General features: G+C 42.8%; 1 protein-coding gene across 5 annotated transcripts in view; it reads right to left on the reverse strand.

Moving 5' to 3' along the window:
* Positions 1 to 16,549, reverse strand: part of LOC115186165 (FH1/FH2 domain-containing protein 3) — a 235,378-nt gene that overhangs the window by 195,800 nt on the left and 23,029 nt on the right. For all 5 annotated transcript variants that reach the window (XM_029745885.1, XM_029745888.1, XM_029745887.1 and 2 more), the window contains exon 3: positions 1,094 to 1,158. In XM_029745885.1, coding sequence (XP_029601745.1) covers positions 1,094 to 1,158 — 65 coding nt within the window. The remainder of the gene's footprint in view (positions 1 to 1,093; positions 1,159 to 16,549) is intronic.

Genomic DNA, 16,549 nt, shown 5'->3' on the forward strand with positions numbered 1-16,549 from the left:
TTATTATGTATTATAATTGTTTATTATTATTATTATGTATTATTATGTTTATTATTATCAGTATGTATTATTATTTTTATTATTATTATTATGTATTATTATTTTTATTATTATAGTTATTATTATTATGTATTATTATTATTATGTATTACTATTATTATGTCTTATTATAATTATTATGTATAACTATTATTATGTATTATTACTATTATTATGTATTACCATTATTTGTATTATTATTATTTGCATTATTATTATTATTATCTATTATTGTTATTATGTATTATTATTATGGATATTATTTTCATTATTATTATTATCTATTATTATTATTATGTATTACTATTATTATGTATTATTTTGTTATGTATTATTATTATTCATTATTATTATGTATTACTATTATGATGTATTATATTTTTGTTATTATTATTATGTATTATTATGTTTATTATTATTAGTATGTATTATTATTTTTAGTATTATTATTTTAATTATTATGTATTTTTTATTTATTTATTATTATTATTATTATGTATTATTATTATTATGTATTACTATTATTATAGTTATTATTATTATGTATTATTATTTTTATTATTATTATTATGTATCATTATTTTTATTATTATTATGTATTATTATTTTTCTTATTATTATGTTATGTATTATTAGTTGCATTATTATGTATTATTATTAATATTTGTATTATAATGTATTATTATAATTATGATTATTATAATGTATTATTATGATGTATTATTATTATGTATAATTATTTGTATTATTATTTGTTTTACGACTTATTATTATTATTTGTATTATTATTATTATGCATTATTATTTTTATTATTATTATTATGTTATGTATTATTTACTGTACCTAGCAGCTGTGAGTGATAATTTTCAATCATCCAATAAGCAGTCAAACAGACTATATATTCTAATGAGATGTGCAGGTGATGCAGCAGAGGTTGACATTAGCAACACTGTCTGACTCCAGATACCTCCACATTTTACAGTCGCAACTTAAATACCCACAATGCTTCCAAATGAAAAGACAGTGCTTCAAAATGAAAAGTGTTTCACTCACCGATACAAGCGTGAACTCTGACAGATAACTGTGTCCGGAGGATGATGCTGTGCTTCTTGCCTCTTCTGATGAGAAAGACAGACAGACAGAGAGAATGAATTTTAATAACTTTGTTCCACAACACAGTGACCCTATGTAAATGAGTTACATTTGATGTTAAAAATTAATTTGTCTGACTTCACCTTTTAAAAAGCATACAGAATAAAAGCTCGTTTTGGTTGGAAAACGGTTTCCTGCTATTTAACCTTAAGGACCTCATATTCTTGGACCCCAGGTTTCTAAACTGAAGACATATAATACTGGAATGTGGGGGTTTATGAACGAGGTCTCCAGTTGTGACAGCCAGGCGTGTACATAGCCTACTGTATCATTAAACTTTCCATATGGTCTGATGCAGAGAGGTATGGATATAGAGATAAACATCAACACTCTGGGTGAACTACTTTCAGAGGGCTAGATCGAATCACTGTGGAGGAGGCAAGCTTTCACAGGGCTAGATCGAATCACTGTGGAGGAGGCAAGCTTTCACAGGACTAGATCTAATCACTGTGGAGGATACAAGCTTTCACAGGGCTAGATCTAATCACTGTGGAGGAGGCAAGCTTCACAGGGCTAGATCTAATCACTGTGGAGGAGGCAAGCTTCACAGGGCTAGATCGAATCACTGTGGAGGAGGCAAGTTTTCACAGGGCTAGATCAAATAACTGTGGAGGAGGCAAGCTTTCACAGGGCTAGATCTAATCACTGTGTAGGAGGCAAGCTTTCACAGGGCTAGATCTAATCACTGTGTAGGAGGCAAGCTTTCACAGGGCTAGATCGAATCACTGTGGAGGAGGCAAGCTTCACAGGGCTAGATCGAATCACTGTGGAGGAGGCAAGCTTTCACAGGGCTAGATCAAATCACTGTGGAGGAGGCAAGCTTTCACAGGGCTAGATCTAATCACTGTGTAGGAGGCAAGCTTTCACAGGGCTAGATCTAATCACTGTGTAGGAGGCAAGCTTTCACAGGGCTAGATCGAATCACTGTGGAGGAGGCAAGCTTTCACAGGGCTAGATCGAATCACTGTGGAGGAGGCAAGCTTTCACAGGGCTAGATCGAATCACTGTGGAGGAGGCAAGCTTTCACAGGGCTAGATCGAATCACTGTGGAGGAGGCAAGCTTTCACAGGGCTAGATCGAATCACTGTGGAGGAGGCAAGCTTTCACAGGTAACCGTAGTGGTAAAATGCTACTCAATACTATGCTACCCTGAATACACTTGAGTTACTATGAACAGAACTTATGTATAAATATCTAGTTTCACACTTGTCTTTATCCAAATCCTCTCCTCCCCCAAAGCAATCCCATGACAACAATGTCTGTTGAGGGACAACAGAGGAGACAACAGAGGAGAGAACTAAAGGGGGTGTCACCAATGTCTCCCAGGTTGTTCAAATACACAGAGATCGACTCTGCCTCCCATCTCCATGGAGACAAGGTCATAGCCCCTGTCAACAACAACAGAGCTTCCCCAGTGACAATCCTAAACAAGGACAACAAAAACATCCCTGACAGAATTGTGACAAACTGTGCTATGGGGGTTTGTAGATGAGAGCCATCCTGAGGATGACAGCCCTCACATTCTGAAAGAAAACAAATGTTGAAATCAACCAGCAGGAGAAGCGTGCAGACAACCCCCACACAGACATAACACCAGACACCACCGTACCAGGCCCAACAGATAAGTCCAAGCGGTACACACAAACACACACAAACATCCAAACACATACACACACAAGCACAGCAGGTAGGCTTGCACAACAGTCCTGTCCGATTCAGCTCTGTAACAAACCCCCTTTTGTGTGGCCCTCACAATGGAAGTGTGATGCTCCATTCAGTCTGCAGTGGCCCGGTGCCAACAGTAGAGGGTCACCATTAGAGACATTAGACACAATACCCCAGCACTGGATCACACTGAGAGCAGACTGAAGTAGGCCCTGGGGCCTGGGTGCACGCTCAACCCTGTGGACCCTGCAGTGCACAATCAACTGCAGAGAGGGGGAGAGAGACAGAGACAGAGACAGACAGAGAGTCATAAAGTGAGAGAGAGAGAGAGAGAGAGAGAGAGAGAGAGAGAGAGAAAGAAGGAGAGAGAGAGAGAGAGAGAGAGAGAGAAAGGGAAGAGAGAGGGACAGAGAGAGAGAAAGGGAAGAGAGAGAGAGAGAGAGAGAGAGAGAGAGAGAGAGAGAGAGAGACTGTCACCAACCAAGGAGGGCCTACAGCAGCACCTAGATCTTCTACACCGATTCTACCAAACCTGGGCCCTGACAGTAAATCTCAGTAAGACCAAAATAATGACGTTCTAAAAAAGGTCCAGTCGCCAGGACCACAAATACAAATTCCATCCAGACACAGTTGCCGTAGAGCACACAAAAAACGATACATACCTCGGCCTAAACATCAGCGCCACAGGTAACTTCCACAAAGCTGTGAACGATCTGAGAGACAAGGCAAGAAGGGCATTCTATGCCATCAAAAGGAACATAAAATTCGACATTAGGATCTGGCTAAAAATACTTGATTCAGTTACAGAACCCATTGCCCTTTATGGTTGTGAGGTCTGGGGTCTGCTCACCAACCAAGAATTCACAAAATGGAACAAACACCAAATTGAGACTGTGCATGCAGAATTCTGTAAAAATATCCTCTGTGTACAACATAAAACACCAAATAATGCATGCAGAGCAGAATTAGGCCGATACCCGCTAATTATCAAAATCCAGAAAAGAGTCGTTAAATTCTACAACCACCTAAAAGGAAGCGATTCCCAAACCTTCCATAACAAAACCATCACCTACAGAGAGATGAACCTGGAGAAGAGTCCCCTAAGCATGCTGGTCCTGGGGCTCTGTTCACAAACACAAACACACCCCACAGAGCCCCAGGACAGCAACACACTTAGACCCAACCAAATCATGACAAAACAAAAAGATAATTACTTGACACATTGGAAAGAATTAACAAAAAAACTAAACAAACTAGAATGCTATTTGGTCCTAAACAGAGAGTACACAGTGGAATAATACCTGACCACTGTGAATGACCCAAACTTAAGAAAAGCTTTGACTATGTACAGACTTAGTGAGCATAGCCTTGCTATTGAGAAAGGTCGCCATAGGCAGACCTGGCTCTCAAGAGAAGACAGGCTATGTGCACACTGCCCACAAAATGAGGTGGAAACTGAGCTGCACTTCCTAACCCGCTGCCAAATGTATGACCATATTAGCGACACATATTTCCCTTAGATTACACAGACCCACAAAGAAAACAAACCTGATTGTGATAATCTCCTGGGTGAAATACCACAGTGTGCCATCACAGTAGCAAGATTTGTGACCTGTTGCCACAAGGAAAGGGCAACCAGTGAAGATCAAACACCATTGTAAATACAACCAATATTTATGTTTATTTATTTTCCCTTTTGTACTTTAACCATTTTCACATCGTTACAACACTGTATATATACATAATATAACATTTTTTTATTTTTTCACCTTTATTTAACCAGGTAGGCCAGTTGAGAACAAGTTCTCATTTACAACTGCGACTTGGCCAAGATAAACCAAAGCAGTGCGACAAAAACAACAACACAGAGTTACATATAAACAAACGTACAATCAATAACACAATAGAAAAAATAAATATATTTTTTTGTAATAATCTTTTACAGTGTGTGCAAATGAGGAAGAGTAGAGAGGTCAGGCAATAAATAGGCCATAGAGGTGAAATAATTACAATTTAGCATTAACACTTTAGTGATTGATGTGCAGATGATGATGTGCAAATGATAATGTGCAAGTAGAGATACCGGGGTGCAAAAGAGCAAGAAGATAAATAATAATATGGGGATGAGGTAGTTAGGTGTGTTATTTACAGATTGGCTGTGTACAGGTACAGTGATTGGTAAGCTGCTCTGACAGCTGTTGCTTAAAGTTTGAGAGGGAGATATAAGTCTCCAGCTTCAGTGATTTCTGCGATTCGTTCCATGCATTGGCAGCAGGGAACTGGAAGGAAAGGCGGCCAAAGGAAGTGTTGGCTTTGGGGATGACCAGTGAAATATACCTGCTGGAGCGCGTGCTATGGGTGGGTGTTGCTATGGTGACCAGTGAGCTGAGATAAGGTGGGGCTTTACCTAGCAAAGACTTATAGATGACCTGGAGCCAGTGGGTTTGGCGACGAATATGTTGTGAGGGCCAGCCAACGAGAGCATACAGGTCGCAGTGGTGGGTGGTATATGGGGCTTTGGTGACAAAATGGATGGCACTGTGATAGACTACATCCAGTTTGCTGAGTAGAGCGTAGGAGGCTATTTTGTAAATGGCATCGCCGAAGTCAAGGATCGGTAGGATAGTCAGTTTTACGAGGGTATGTTTGGCAGCATGAGTGAAGGAGGCTTTGTTGCGAAATAGGAAGCAGATTCTAGATTTAATTTTGGATTGGAGATGCTTAATGTGAGTCTAGAAGGAGAGTTTACAGTCTAACCAGACACCTAGGTATTTGTAGTTGTCCACATATTCTAAGTCAGAACTGTCCAGATTAGTGATCCTAGTCAGGCGGGTGTGGGCAGCAATCGGTTGAGGAGCATGCATCAAGTTTTACTAGCATTTAAAAGCAGTTGGAGGCCACGGAAGGAGGGTTGTAATGGAATTGAAGCTTGTTTGGAGGTTAGGTAACACAGTGTCCAAAGAAGGGCCAGATGTATACAGAATGGTGTCGTCTGCGTAGAGGTGGATCAGAGAATCACCAGCAGCAAGAGCGACATCATTGATATATACACAGAAAAGAGACGGCCCGAGAATTGAACCCTGTGGCACCCCCATAGAGACTGCCAGTGGTCCGGACAACAGGCCCTCCGATTTGACGCACTGAACTCTATCTGAGAAGTAGTTAGTGAACCAGGCAAGGCAGTCATTTGAGAAACCAAGGCTAAGAATGCAGTCATTGACAGAGTCAAAAGCCTTCTCCAGATTGCATAGTGGAGAAGGTACGGTGGGATTCGAAATGGTAGGTGACATGTTTGTTAACTTGGCTTTCAAAGACTTTAGAAAGGCAGGGCAGGATGGATATAGGTCTATAACAGTTTGGGTCTAGAGTGTCTCCCCCTTTGAAGAGGGGGATGACCGCGGCAGCTTTCCAATCTTTGTGGATCTCAGACGATACGGAAGAGAGGTTGAACAGGCTAGTAATAGGGGTTTCAAAAATTTCAGTGGATAATTTTAGGAAGAGAGGGTCCAGATTGTCTAACCCAGCTGATTTGTAGGGATCCAGATTTTGCAGCTCTTTCAGAACATCAGCTGACTGGATTTGTGTGAAGGAGAAGCAGGGGGTGCTTGGGCAAGTTGCTTCAGGGGGTGCAGAGCTGTTGGCCGGGGTAGGGGAAGCCAGGTGGAAAGCATGGCCAGCCGTAGAAAAATGCTTATTGAAATGATCGATTATCGTAGATTTATCAGTGGTGACAGTGTTTCCTAGCCTCAGTGCAGTGGGCAGCTGGGAGGAGGTGCTCTTATTCTTCATGGACTTTACAGTGTCCCAAAACGTTTTGGAATTAGTGCTGCAGGATGCAAATTTCTGTTTGAAAAAGCTAGTCTTAGCTTTCCTAACTGACTGTGTATATTGGTTCCTAAGTTCCCTGAAAAGGTGCATATCGCGGGGGCTATTCAATGCTAATGCAGTATGCCACAGGATGTTTTTGTGCTGGTCAAGGGCAGTCAAGTTTGTGGAGAACCAAGGGCTATACCTGTTCTTAGTTCTACATTTTTTGAATAGGGCCAGCTTTTTTAAGATGTTGAGGAAAGCACTTTTAAAGAGCAACCAGGCATCCTCTACTGACGGGATGAGGTCAATATCCTTCCAGGTCGATTAGAAAGGCCTGCTCGCTGAAGTGTTTTAGGGAGCGTTTGACAGTGATGAGGGGTGGTCGTTTGACCACGGATCCATTACAGACGCAGGCAATGAGGCAGTGATCGCTGAGATCCTGATTGAATACAGCAGAGGTGTATTTAGAGGGCAAGTTGGTTAGGATGATATCTAAGAGGATGCCCATGGTTATGGATTTAGGGTTGTACCTGGTAGGTTCCTTGATAATTTATGTTAGATTGAGGGCATCTAGCTTAGATTGTAGGGCGGTCGGGGTGTTAAGCATATCCCAGTTTAGGTCACCTAACAGTATGAACTCTGAAGACAGATGGGGGGCATCAATTCACATATGGTGTCCAGGGCACAGCTGGGGTCTATAACAAGCAGCAACGGTGAGAGACCTGTTTCTGGAAAGGTGGATTTTTAAAAGTAGAAGCTTGAATTGTTTGGGCACAGACCTGGATAGTATGACAGAACTCTGCAAGCTTTCTCTGCAGTAGATTGCAACTCCGCCCCCTTTGGCAATTCTAACTTGTCTGAAAATGTTGCAGTTGGGGATGAACATTTCTGGATTTTTGGTGGCCTTCCTAAGCCAGGATTCAGACACGGCTAGGACATCCGGGTTGGCGGAGTGTGCTTAAGCAGTGAATAAAACAAACTTAGGGAGGAGGCTTTTACAGTTACAGAAGTTAACAAATGAGAGCGCCTGGGGAATGGGACTGGTGCTAGGGGCTGCAGGGCCTGGGTTAACTTCTACATCACCAGAGGAACAGAGGAGGAATAGGATAAGGGTACGGCTAAAGGCTATAAGAACTGGTCGTCTAGTGCATTCAGAACAGAGAGTAAAAGGAGCAGATTTCTGGGCGTGGAAGAATAGATTCAAGGCATAATGTACAGACAAGGGTATGGTAGAATGTGAGTACAGTGGAGGTAAAACCTAGGCATTGAGTGACGATGAGAGAGGTTTTGTCTCTAGAGGCACCAGATGAGCTAGGTGAGGTCACCGCATGTATGGGGGGTGGAACAAAAGGGCTATCTCAGGCATATTGGGCAGGGCTTGGGGCTCTACAGTGAAATAAGACAATTATCACTAACAAAAACAGCAATAGACAAGGCATATTGAAATTAGGGAGAGGCATGTGTAGCCAAGTGATCATAGGGTCCAATGAGTAGCAATAGGTGAATCAGAGAGCCAATTCAGTAGTCGCTACTATGCTAGGCGAGCTGGAGACACGGCGATTCAGAAGGCTAGCGGGCCAAGGCTGGCAGATGGGCCTCCCGCAACGTCGCAACGGAGAGGGCCTGTTGAAGCCACCTCGGACGATTACGTCAGCAGACCAGTCATGATGGATCGGCGGTGCTCCATGTCGGCAGTAAAGGGTCCAGGCCAATTGGCAAAAGAGGTATTGTAGCCCAAGAATTGGCTGGTTGACTTCTTCGGCTAGCTGTGAGATGGGCCTAGCTCAAGGCTAGCTCAAGGCTAACTGGTGCTTGCTTCGGGACAGAGACGTTAGCCAGGAGTAGCCACTCGGATTGCAACTAGCTAGCTGTGATGATCCGGTGTAAAGGTTCAGAGACTGCTACGCCATCTTGGAACTTCTGTGAATGTAATGTTTACTGTTCATTTATATTGTTTATTTCACTTTTGTATATTATCTACTTCACTTGCTTTGGCAATGTTAACATATGTTTCCCATGCCAATAAAGCCACTTGAATTGAATTTTATTGAGAGACAGAGAGAGACAGAGAAAGAGAGAAAGAGAGAGAGAGGGGAGAGAGAGAGGGGGGAGGGATCGAGGGAGGGAGGTAACATTACCCTTCACAGACATACAAGCCACCAACATCCGCCCATCCTCCCCCCATGGCTGTTTTCAGTGCAAGACTTTGACACGCATACAACAGCAGATCAGACTCATACACATATGGCAGAGGCTGTGTGAGCTCACTGTTTATCAGATATAATACCCACCAACAGACAGAGGCTGTGTGAGCTCACTGTTTATCAGATATAATACCCACCAACAGACAGAGGCTGTGTGAGCTCACTGTTTATCAGATATAATACCCACCAACAGGCAGAGGCTGTGTGAGCTCACTGTTTATCAGATATAATACCCACCAACAGACAGAGGCTGTGTGAGCTCACTGTTTATCAGATATAATGCCCACCAACAGACAGAGGCTGTGTGAGCTCAGTGTTTATCAGATATAATACCCACCAACAGACAGAGGCTGTGTGAGCTCACTGTTTATCAGATATAATACCCACCAACAGACAGAGGCTGTGTGAGCTCAGTGTTTATCAGATATAATACCCACCAACAGACAGAGGCTGTGTGAGCTCAGTGTTTATCAGATATAATACCCACCAACAGACAGAGGCTGTGTGAGCTCACTGTTTATCAGATATAATACCCACCAACAGACAGAGGCTGTGTGAGCTCACTGTTTATCAGATATAATACCCACCAACAGACAGAGGCTGTGTGAGCTCACTGTTTATCTGATATAATACCCACCAACAGACAGAGGCTGTGTGAGCTCACTGTTTATCAGATATAATACCCACCAACAGACAGAGGCTGTGTGAGCTCACTGTTTATCAGATATAATACCCACCAACAGACAGAGGCTGTGTGAGCTCACTGTTTATCAGATATAATACCCACCAACAGACAGAGGCTGTGTGAGCTCACTGTTTATCAGATATAATGCCCACCAACAGACAGAGGCTGTGTGAGCTCAGTGTTTATCAGATATAATACCCACCAACAGACAGAGGCTGTGTGAGCTCACTGTTTATCAGATATAATACCCACCAACAGACAGAGGCTGTGTGAGCTCAGTGTTTATCAGATATAATACCCACCAACAGACAGAGGCTGTGTGAGCTCAGTGTTTATCAGATATAATACCCACCAACAGACAGAGGCTGTGTGAGCTCACTGTTTATCTGATATAATACCCACCAACAGACAGAGGCTGTGTGAGCTCACTGTTTATCAGATATAATACCCACCAACAGACAGAGGCTGTGTGAGCTCACTGTTTATCAGATATAATACCCACCAACAGACAGAGGCTGTGTGAGCTCACTGTTTATCAGATATAATACCCACGTACAGGCAGAGGCTGTGTGAGCTCACTGTTTATCAGATATAATACCCACCAACAGACAGAGGCTGTGTGAGCTCAGTGTTTATCAGATATAATACCCACCAACAGACAGAGGCTGTGTGAGCTCACTGTTTATCAGATATAATACCCACCAACAGACAGAGGCTGTGTGAGCTCACTGTTTATCAGATATAATACCCACCAACAGACAGAGGCTGTGTGAGCTCACTGTTTATCTGATATAATACCCACCAACAGACAGAGGCTGTGTGAGCTCACTGTTTATCAGATATAATACCCACCAACAGACAGAGGCTGTGTGAGCTCACTGTTTATCAGATATAATACCCACCAACAGACAGAGGCTGTGTGAGCTCACTGTTTATCTGATATAATACCCACCAACAGACAGAGGCTGTGTGAGCTCACTGTTTATCAGATATAATACCCACCAACAGACAGAGGCTGTGTGAGCTCACTGTTTATCAGATATAATACCCACCAACAGACAGAGGCTGTGTGAGCTCACTGTTTATCAGATATAATACCCACCAACAGACAGAGGCTGTGTGAGCTCACTGTTTATCTGATATAATACCCACCAACAGACAGAGACTGTGTGAGCTCACTGTTTATCAGATATAATACCCACCAACAGACAGAGGCTGTGTGAGCTCACTGTTTATCAGATATAATACCCACCAACAGACAGAGGCTGTGTGAGCTCACTGTTTATCAGATATAATACCCACCAACAGACAGAGGCTGTGTGAGCTCACTGTTTATCAGATATAAACAAACAGTCAGAGGCGACACAGAAGCAACACAGAATCAACATCTGTCACTGTCGGATTGGGCCCGTGCTGCCTGTGGAATGAGACGGGAGCAGAGAGGAATTGAATCCTCTGATGTTGGAGGCTGAATTCAGGGCCAGGCAGTAGAAACCAGAGACCTTTTGTAATGAGCTTCAGCTTTCTCTCTCGTCCTGCAAACTGCAACTCTATCCTCATTATTACTAACCGTGACCTGCATCATCCCCCGCTGCCACAGCCTACACAGGCCAACGTGCTCATTATCAGATTAAACAGAGGTGCACGCAATATGTGAGAGACATTTAGGCACTTCATAATATGAAACGGGATAATAACATGGCTGATATGATGAGGTATGTGACCTACTACAGCAGGTTAGAGTTAGAATGTCAACACTGAGATGGACTGAACCAGCAAATTCATATGGTTAATATGATTTGTTCAGATCAAATCAAATGTATTTTTTATAAAGCAGTTGTCACAAAGTGCTTTACAGATAACCGGTCTAAACCCCAAAGAGCAAGCAAAGAAGAAGAAAAAGCACAGTCGCCATTAAAAATTCCTTTGAAGGAAGAAACCTATGAAGAAACCTAGGGATGATCATGATTCATATTCAAGATACGCATTGATTATACAAATAATAAACGTTTGATGAGCAACCATCTCACCATCCTACATTTCTATTGTGTCCAAGAACACCATTAAATAGACAAAAACTGATCCTAACAACACCATTAAACTGAAAAAACTGATCCTAACAACAGCATTAAACTGAAAAAACTGATCCTAACAACACCATTAAACAGAAAAAACTGATCCTAACAACACCATTAAACAGAAAAAACGGATCCTAACAACACCATTAAACCGCAAAAACTGATCCTAACACCATTAAACAGAAAAAACTGATCCTAACACCATTAAACCGAAAAAACGGATCCTAACAACACCATTAAACAGAAAAAACGGATCCTAACAACACCATTAATTAAACAGAAAAAACTGATCCTAACAACACCATTAATTAAACAGAAAAAACTGATCCTAACAACACCATTAATTAAACAGAAAAAACTGATCCTAACAACACCATTAAACCGAAAAAACTGATCCTTAACAACACCATTGAACCGAAAAAACTGATCCTAACAACACCATTGAACCGAAAAAACTGATCCTAACAACACCATTATACAGAAAAAACTGATCCTAACAACAACATTAACCAGAAAAAACTGATCCTAACAACAACATTAACCAGAAAAAACTGATCCTAACAACACCATTATACAGAAAAAACTGATCCTAACAACAACATTAACCAGAAAAAACTGATCCTAACAACAACATTAACCAGAAAAAACTGATCCTAACAACACCATTAAACAGAAAAAACTGATCCTAACAACACCATTGAACAGAAAAAACTGATCCTAACAACACCATTGAACAGAAAAAACTGATCCTAACAACACCATTAAACAGAAAAAACTGATCCTAACAACACCAATAAACCGAAAAAACGGATCCTAACAACACCATTAAACAGAAAAAACTGATCCTAACAACACCATTAAACAGAAAAAACTGATCTTAACAACACCATTGAACCGAAAAAACTGATCCGAACAACACCATTGAACCGAAAAAACTGATCCTAACAACACCATTGAACCGAAAAAACTGATCCTAACAACAACATTAACCAGAAAAAACTGATCCTAACAACAACATTAACCAGAAAAAACTGATCCTAACAACACCATTAAACATAAAAAACTGATCCTAACAACACCATTAAACAGAAAAAACTGATCCTAACAACACCATTAAACAGAAAAAACTGATCCTAACACCATTATACAGAAAAAACTGATCCTAACAACACCATTAAACAGCAAAACCAGCAGCTACTCCTCTCTCCTTTCTACCACTATGACCAGCAGCTACTCCTCTCTCCTTTCCACCACCACGACCAGCAGCTACTCCTCTCTCCTTTCCACCACTACCACCAGCAGCTACTCCTCTCTCCTTTCTACCACTATGACCAGCAGCTACTCCTCTCTCATTTCTACCACTACCACCAGCAGCTACTCCTCTCTCCTTTCTACCACTACGACCAGCAGCTACTCCTCTCTCCTTTCTACCACTATGACCAGCAGCTACTCCTCTCTCCTTTCTACCACTATGACCAGCAGCTACTCCTCTCTCCTTTCCACCACTACGACCAGCAGCTACTCCTCTCTCCTTTCTACCACTACGACCAGCAGCTACTCCTCTCTCCTTTCTACCACTACAACCAGCAGCTACTCCTCTCTCCTTTCCACCACTACGACCAGCAGCTACTCCTCTCTCCTTTCTACCACTACGACCAGCAGCTACTCCTCTCTCCTTTCCACCACCACGACCAGCAGCTACTCCTCTCTCCTTTCTACCACTATGACCAGCAGCTACTCCTCTCTCCTTTCCACCACTACGACCAGCAGCTACTCCTCTCTCCTTTCTACCACTACCACCAGCAGCTACTCCTCTCTCCTTTCTACCACTACGACCAGCAGCTACTCCTCTCTCCTTTCTACCACTATGACCAGCAGCTACTCCTCTCTCCTTTCTACCACTACGACCAGCAGCTACTCCTCTCTCCTTTCCACCACTATGACCAGGAGCTACTCCTCTCTCCTTTCCACCACTACGACCAGCAGCTACTCCTCTCTACGACCTTGCTCTCTCTAGCAGCTCCCTCCTGAACCAATATGAGTTCTGGTCTGCCAGGCTGAGACATAAGGCTCCATACTCTCTCTCAGGCATTATTTGCCTGAGCATTATACCGCCTGTTTATAAAGACATCACACAGTGTGTGTGTGTGTGTGTGTGTGTGTGTGTGTGTGTGTGTCTGTGTGTGTGTGTATGTGTGTGTGTGCGCACATGCTTGCGGTGTGTGCCCACAGAGAGGATAAGGAGGGTGATAGAGAGATTGGAGCATTTAGCCGTTTACCTCACCGAGGCACGCAGACTTAGAGTTGGAGAAGAGTCAAACCAAGCACTGCACTTCCCCCCTCATACCTCACACTGTAGTGTAGGCCAATTAGAGACAGACTAGAAGGCCCCATGGAGGCCCACTGGCTCAGCAGATCTGGAGGTTACTGGCTGCTTGGAGGGTTATATTCTAGTCTGGTCTGTCTCTCTACTACAACCCCAGAGGTCATATTCTAGTCTGGTCTGTCTCTCTACTACAGCCCCAGAGGTCATATTCTAGTCTGGTCTGTCTCTCTACTACAACCCCAGAGGTCATATTCTAGTCTGGTCTGTCTCTCTACTACAACCCCAGAGGTCATATTCTAGTCTGGTCTGTCTCTCTACTACGTCTCCAGCGATAATCCATGGCATGAAGCCTCCAGTGATGATCCATGGCCCAGAGCCTGTAGTGTTAATCCATGGCATGAAGCCTCCAGTGATGATCCATGGCCCGGAGCCCGTAGGGATGATCCAAGGCACGAAGCCTCCAGTGATGATCCATGGCCCGGAGCTTGTAGGGATGATCCATGGCACAAAGCCTCCAGTGATTATCCATGATGCGGAACCAGTAGTGTTGACCCATGGCATGGAGCCTACAGAGAAGGTTCCAAGTCCGGAACCTACTGCGACGCTCCTCAGCCCGGAGCCTCCAGCGACGCTCCTCAGCCCGGAGCCTCCAGCGACGCTCCTCAGCCAGGAGCCTCCAGCGACGCTCCCCAGCCTAGAGTCTAACGGGAGCTACGCCCAGAGCCAGAGCCACCTCCGTAGTGGGAGGATTGGGAAGGGGGGGGTGTAGCACAGGGACCGTTGTTGACGGTGGCCACCCTCCCTTCCCTCCCTTTAAGTTTGGGGTTGTTTTTGAGGTGCATTCGGGGTCTGCACCTTTGGGGGGGGGGGGGGGGGAGGGGTACTGTCACGTCCTGACCAGTAAAAGGGGTTATTTGTCATTGTAGTTTGGTCAGGGCGTGGCAGGGGGTGTTTGTTTTGTGTGTTTTTGATTTAGGTTCTATGTTTTCTATTTCTATGTTGAGTTTTTGGTAGGACCTCCAATTAGAGACAGCTGGTTGTCGTTGCCTCTAATTGGAGGCTATATTTAGTTGAGGTTTGTTTCACTAGTGTTTTGTGGGTGGTTATTTTCTGTATAGCCTGGGAGCCTTATGGAACTGTTTTTTCGTCGTTTGTTTATTTTGTTTAAGTGTTTTCTTTAAATAAATTAAGAAGATGAGCACTTTATCTGCTGCGCCTTGGTCCAATCCTTACGACACCCATGACAACGACAGATTTTTACCTTGTCAGCTCGGGGATTCAATCTTGCAACCTTACGGTTAACTAGTCCAAAGCTCTAACCACCTGCTTTACATTGCACTCCACGAGGAACCTGCCTGTTAAGCGAATGCAGTAAGAAGCCAAGGTAAGTTGCTAGCTAGCATTAAAAAACAATCAATCAATCAATCATAATCACTAGTTAACTACACATGGTTGATGATATTACTAGTTTATCTAGCCTGTCCTGGTTTGCATTTAATCGATGCGGTGCGCATTCGTGAAAAAGGACTGTCATTGCTCCAACATGTACCTAACCATAAACATCAATGTCTTTCTTAAAATCAATACACAAGTATATATTTTTAAACCTGCATATTTAGCTAAAAGAAATCCAGGTTAGCAGGCAATATTAACCAGGTGAAATTGTGTCACTTCTCTTGCGTTCATTGCACGCAGAGTCAGGGTATATGCAACAGTTTGGGCCACCTGGCTCGTTGCGAACTAATTTGCCAGAATTTTACGTAATTATGACATAACATTAAAGGTTGTGCAATGTAACAGGAATATTTAGACTTAGGGATGCCACCGGTAAGATAAAATACGGAACGGTTCTGTATTTCACTGAAAGAAAAAACGTTTTATTTTCGAGACGATAGTTTCCGGATTCGACCATATTAATGACCTAAGGCTCGTATTTCTGTGTGTTTATTATATTATAATTAAGTCTATGATTTGATAGAGCAGTCTGACTGAGCGATGGTAGGCACCAGCAGGCTCGTAAGCATTCATTCAAACAGCACTTTCGTGCGTTTTGCCAGCAGCTCTTCGCAATGCTTCAAGCATTGTGCTGTTTATGACTTCAAGCCTATCAACTCACAAGATTAGGCTGGTGTAACCGATGTGAAATGGCTAGCTAGTTAGGTGCGCGCTAATAGCGTTTCTAACGTCACTCGCTCTGAGACTTGGAGTAGTTGTTCCCCTTGCTCTGCATGGGTAACGCTGCTTCGAGGGTGACTGTTGTCGATGTGTTCCTGGTTCGAGCCCAGGTAGGAGCGAGGAGAGGGACGGAAGCTATACTGTTACACTGGCAATACTAAAGTGCTTATACTGGCAATACTAAAGTGCTTATAACAACATCCAATAGTCAAAGGTATCTTCTTTGGGATAGGGGGCAGTATTTTAACATCCGGATAAAAAAACGTACCCGATTTAATCTGGTTACTACTCCTGCCCAGTAACTAGAATATGCATATAATTATTGGCTTTGGATAGAAAACACCCTAAAGTTTCTAAAACTGTTTGAATGGTGTCTGTGAGTATAACAGAACTCCTATGGCAGGAAAAACCTGA

The sequence above is a fragment of the Salmo trutta genome, chromosome 3 (genome assembly GCF_901001165.1).
Source record: "Salmo trutta chromosome 3, fSalTru1.1, whole genome shotgun sequence".
Lineage (NCBI taxonomy): Eukaryota > Metazoa > Chordata > Actinopteri > Salmoniformes > Salmonidae > Salmo > Salmo trutta.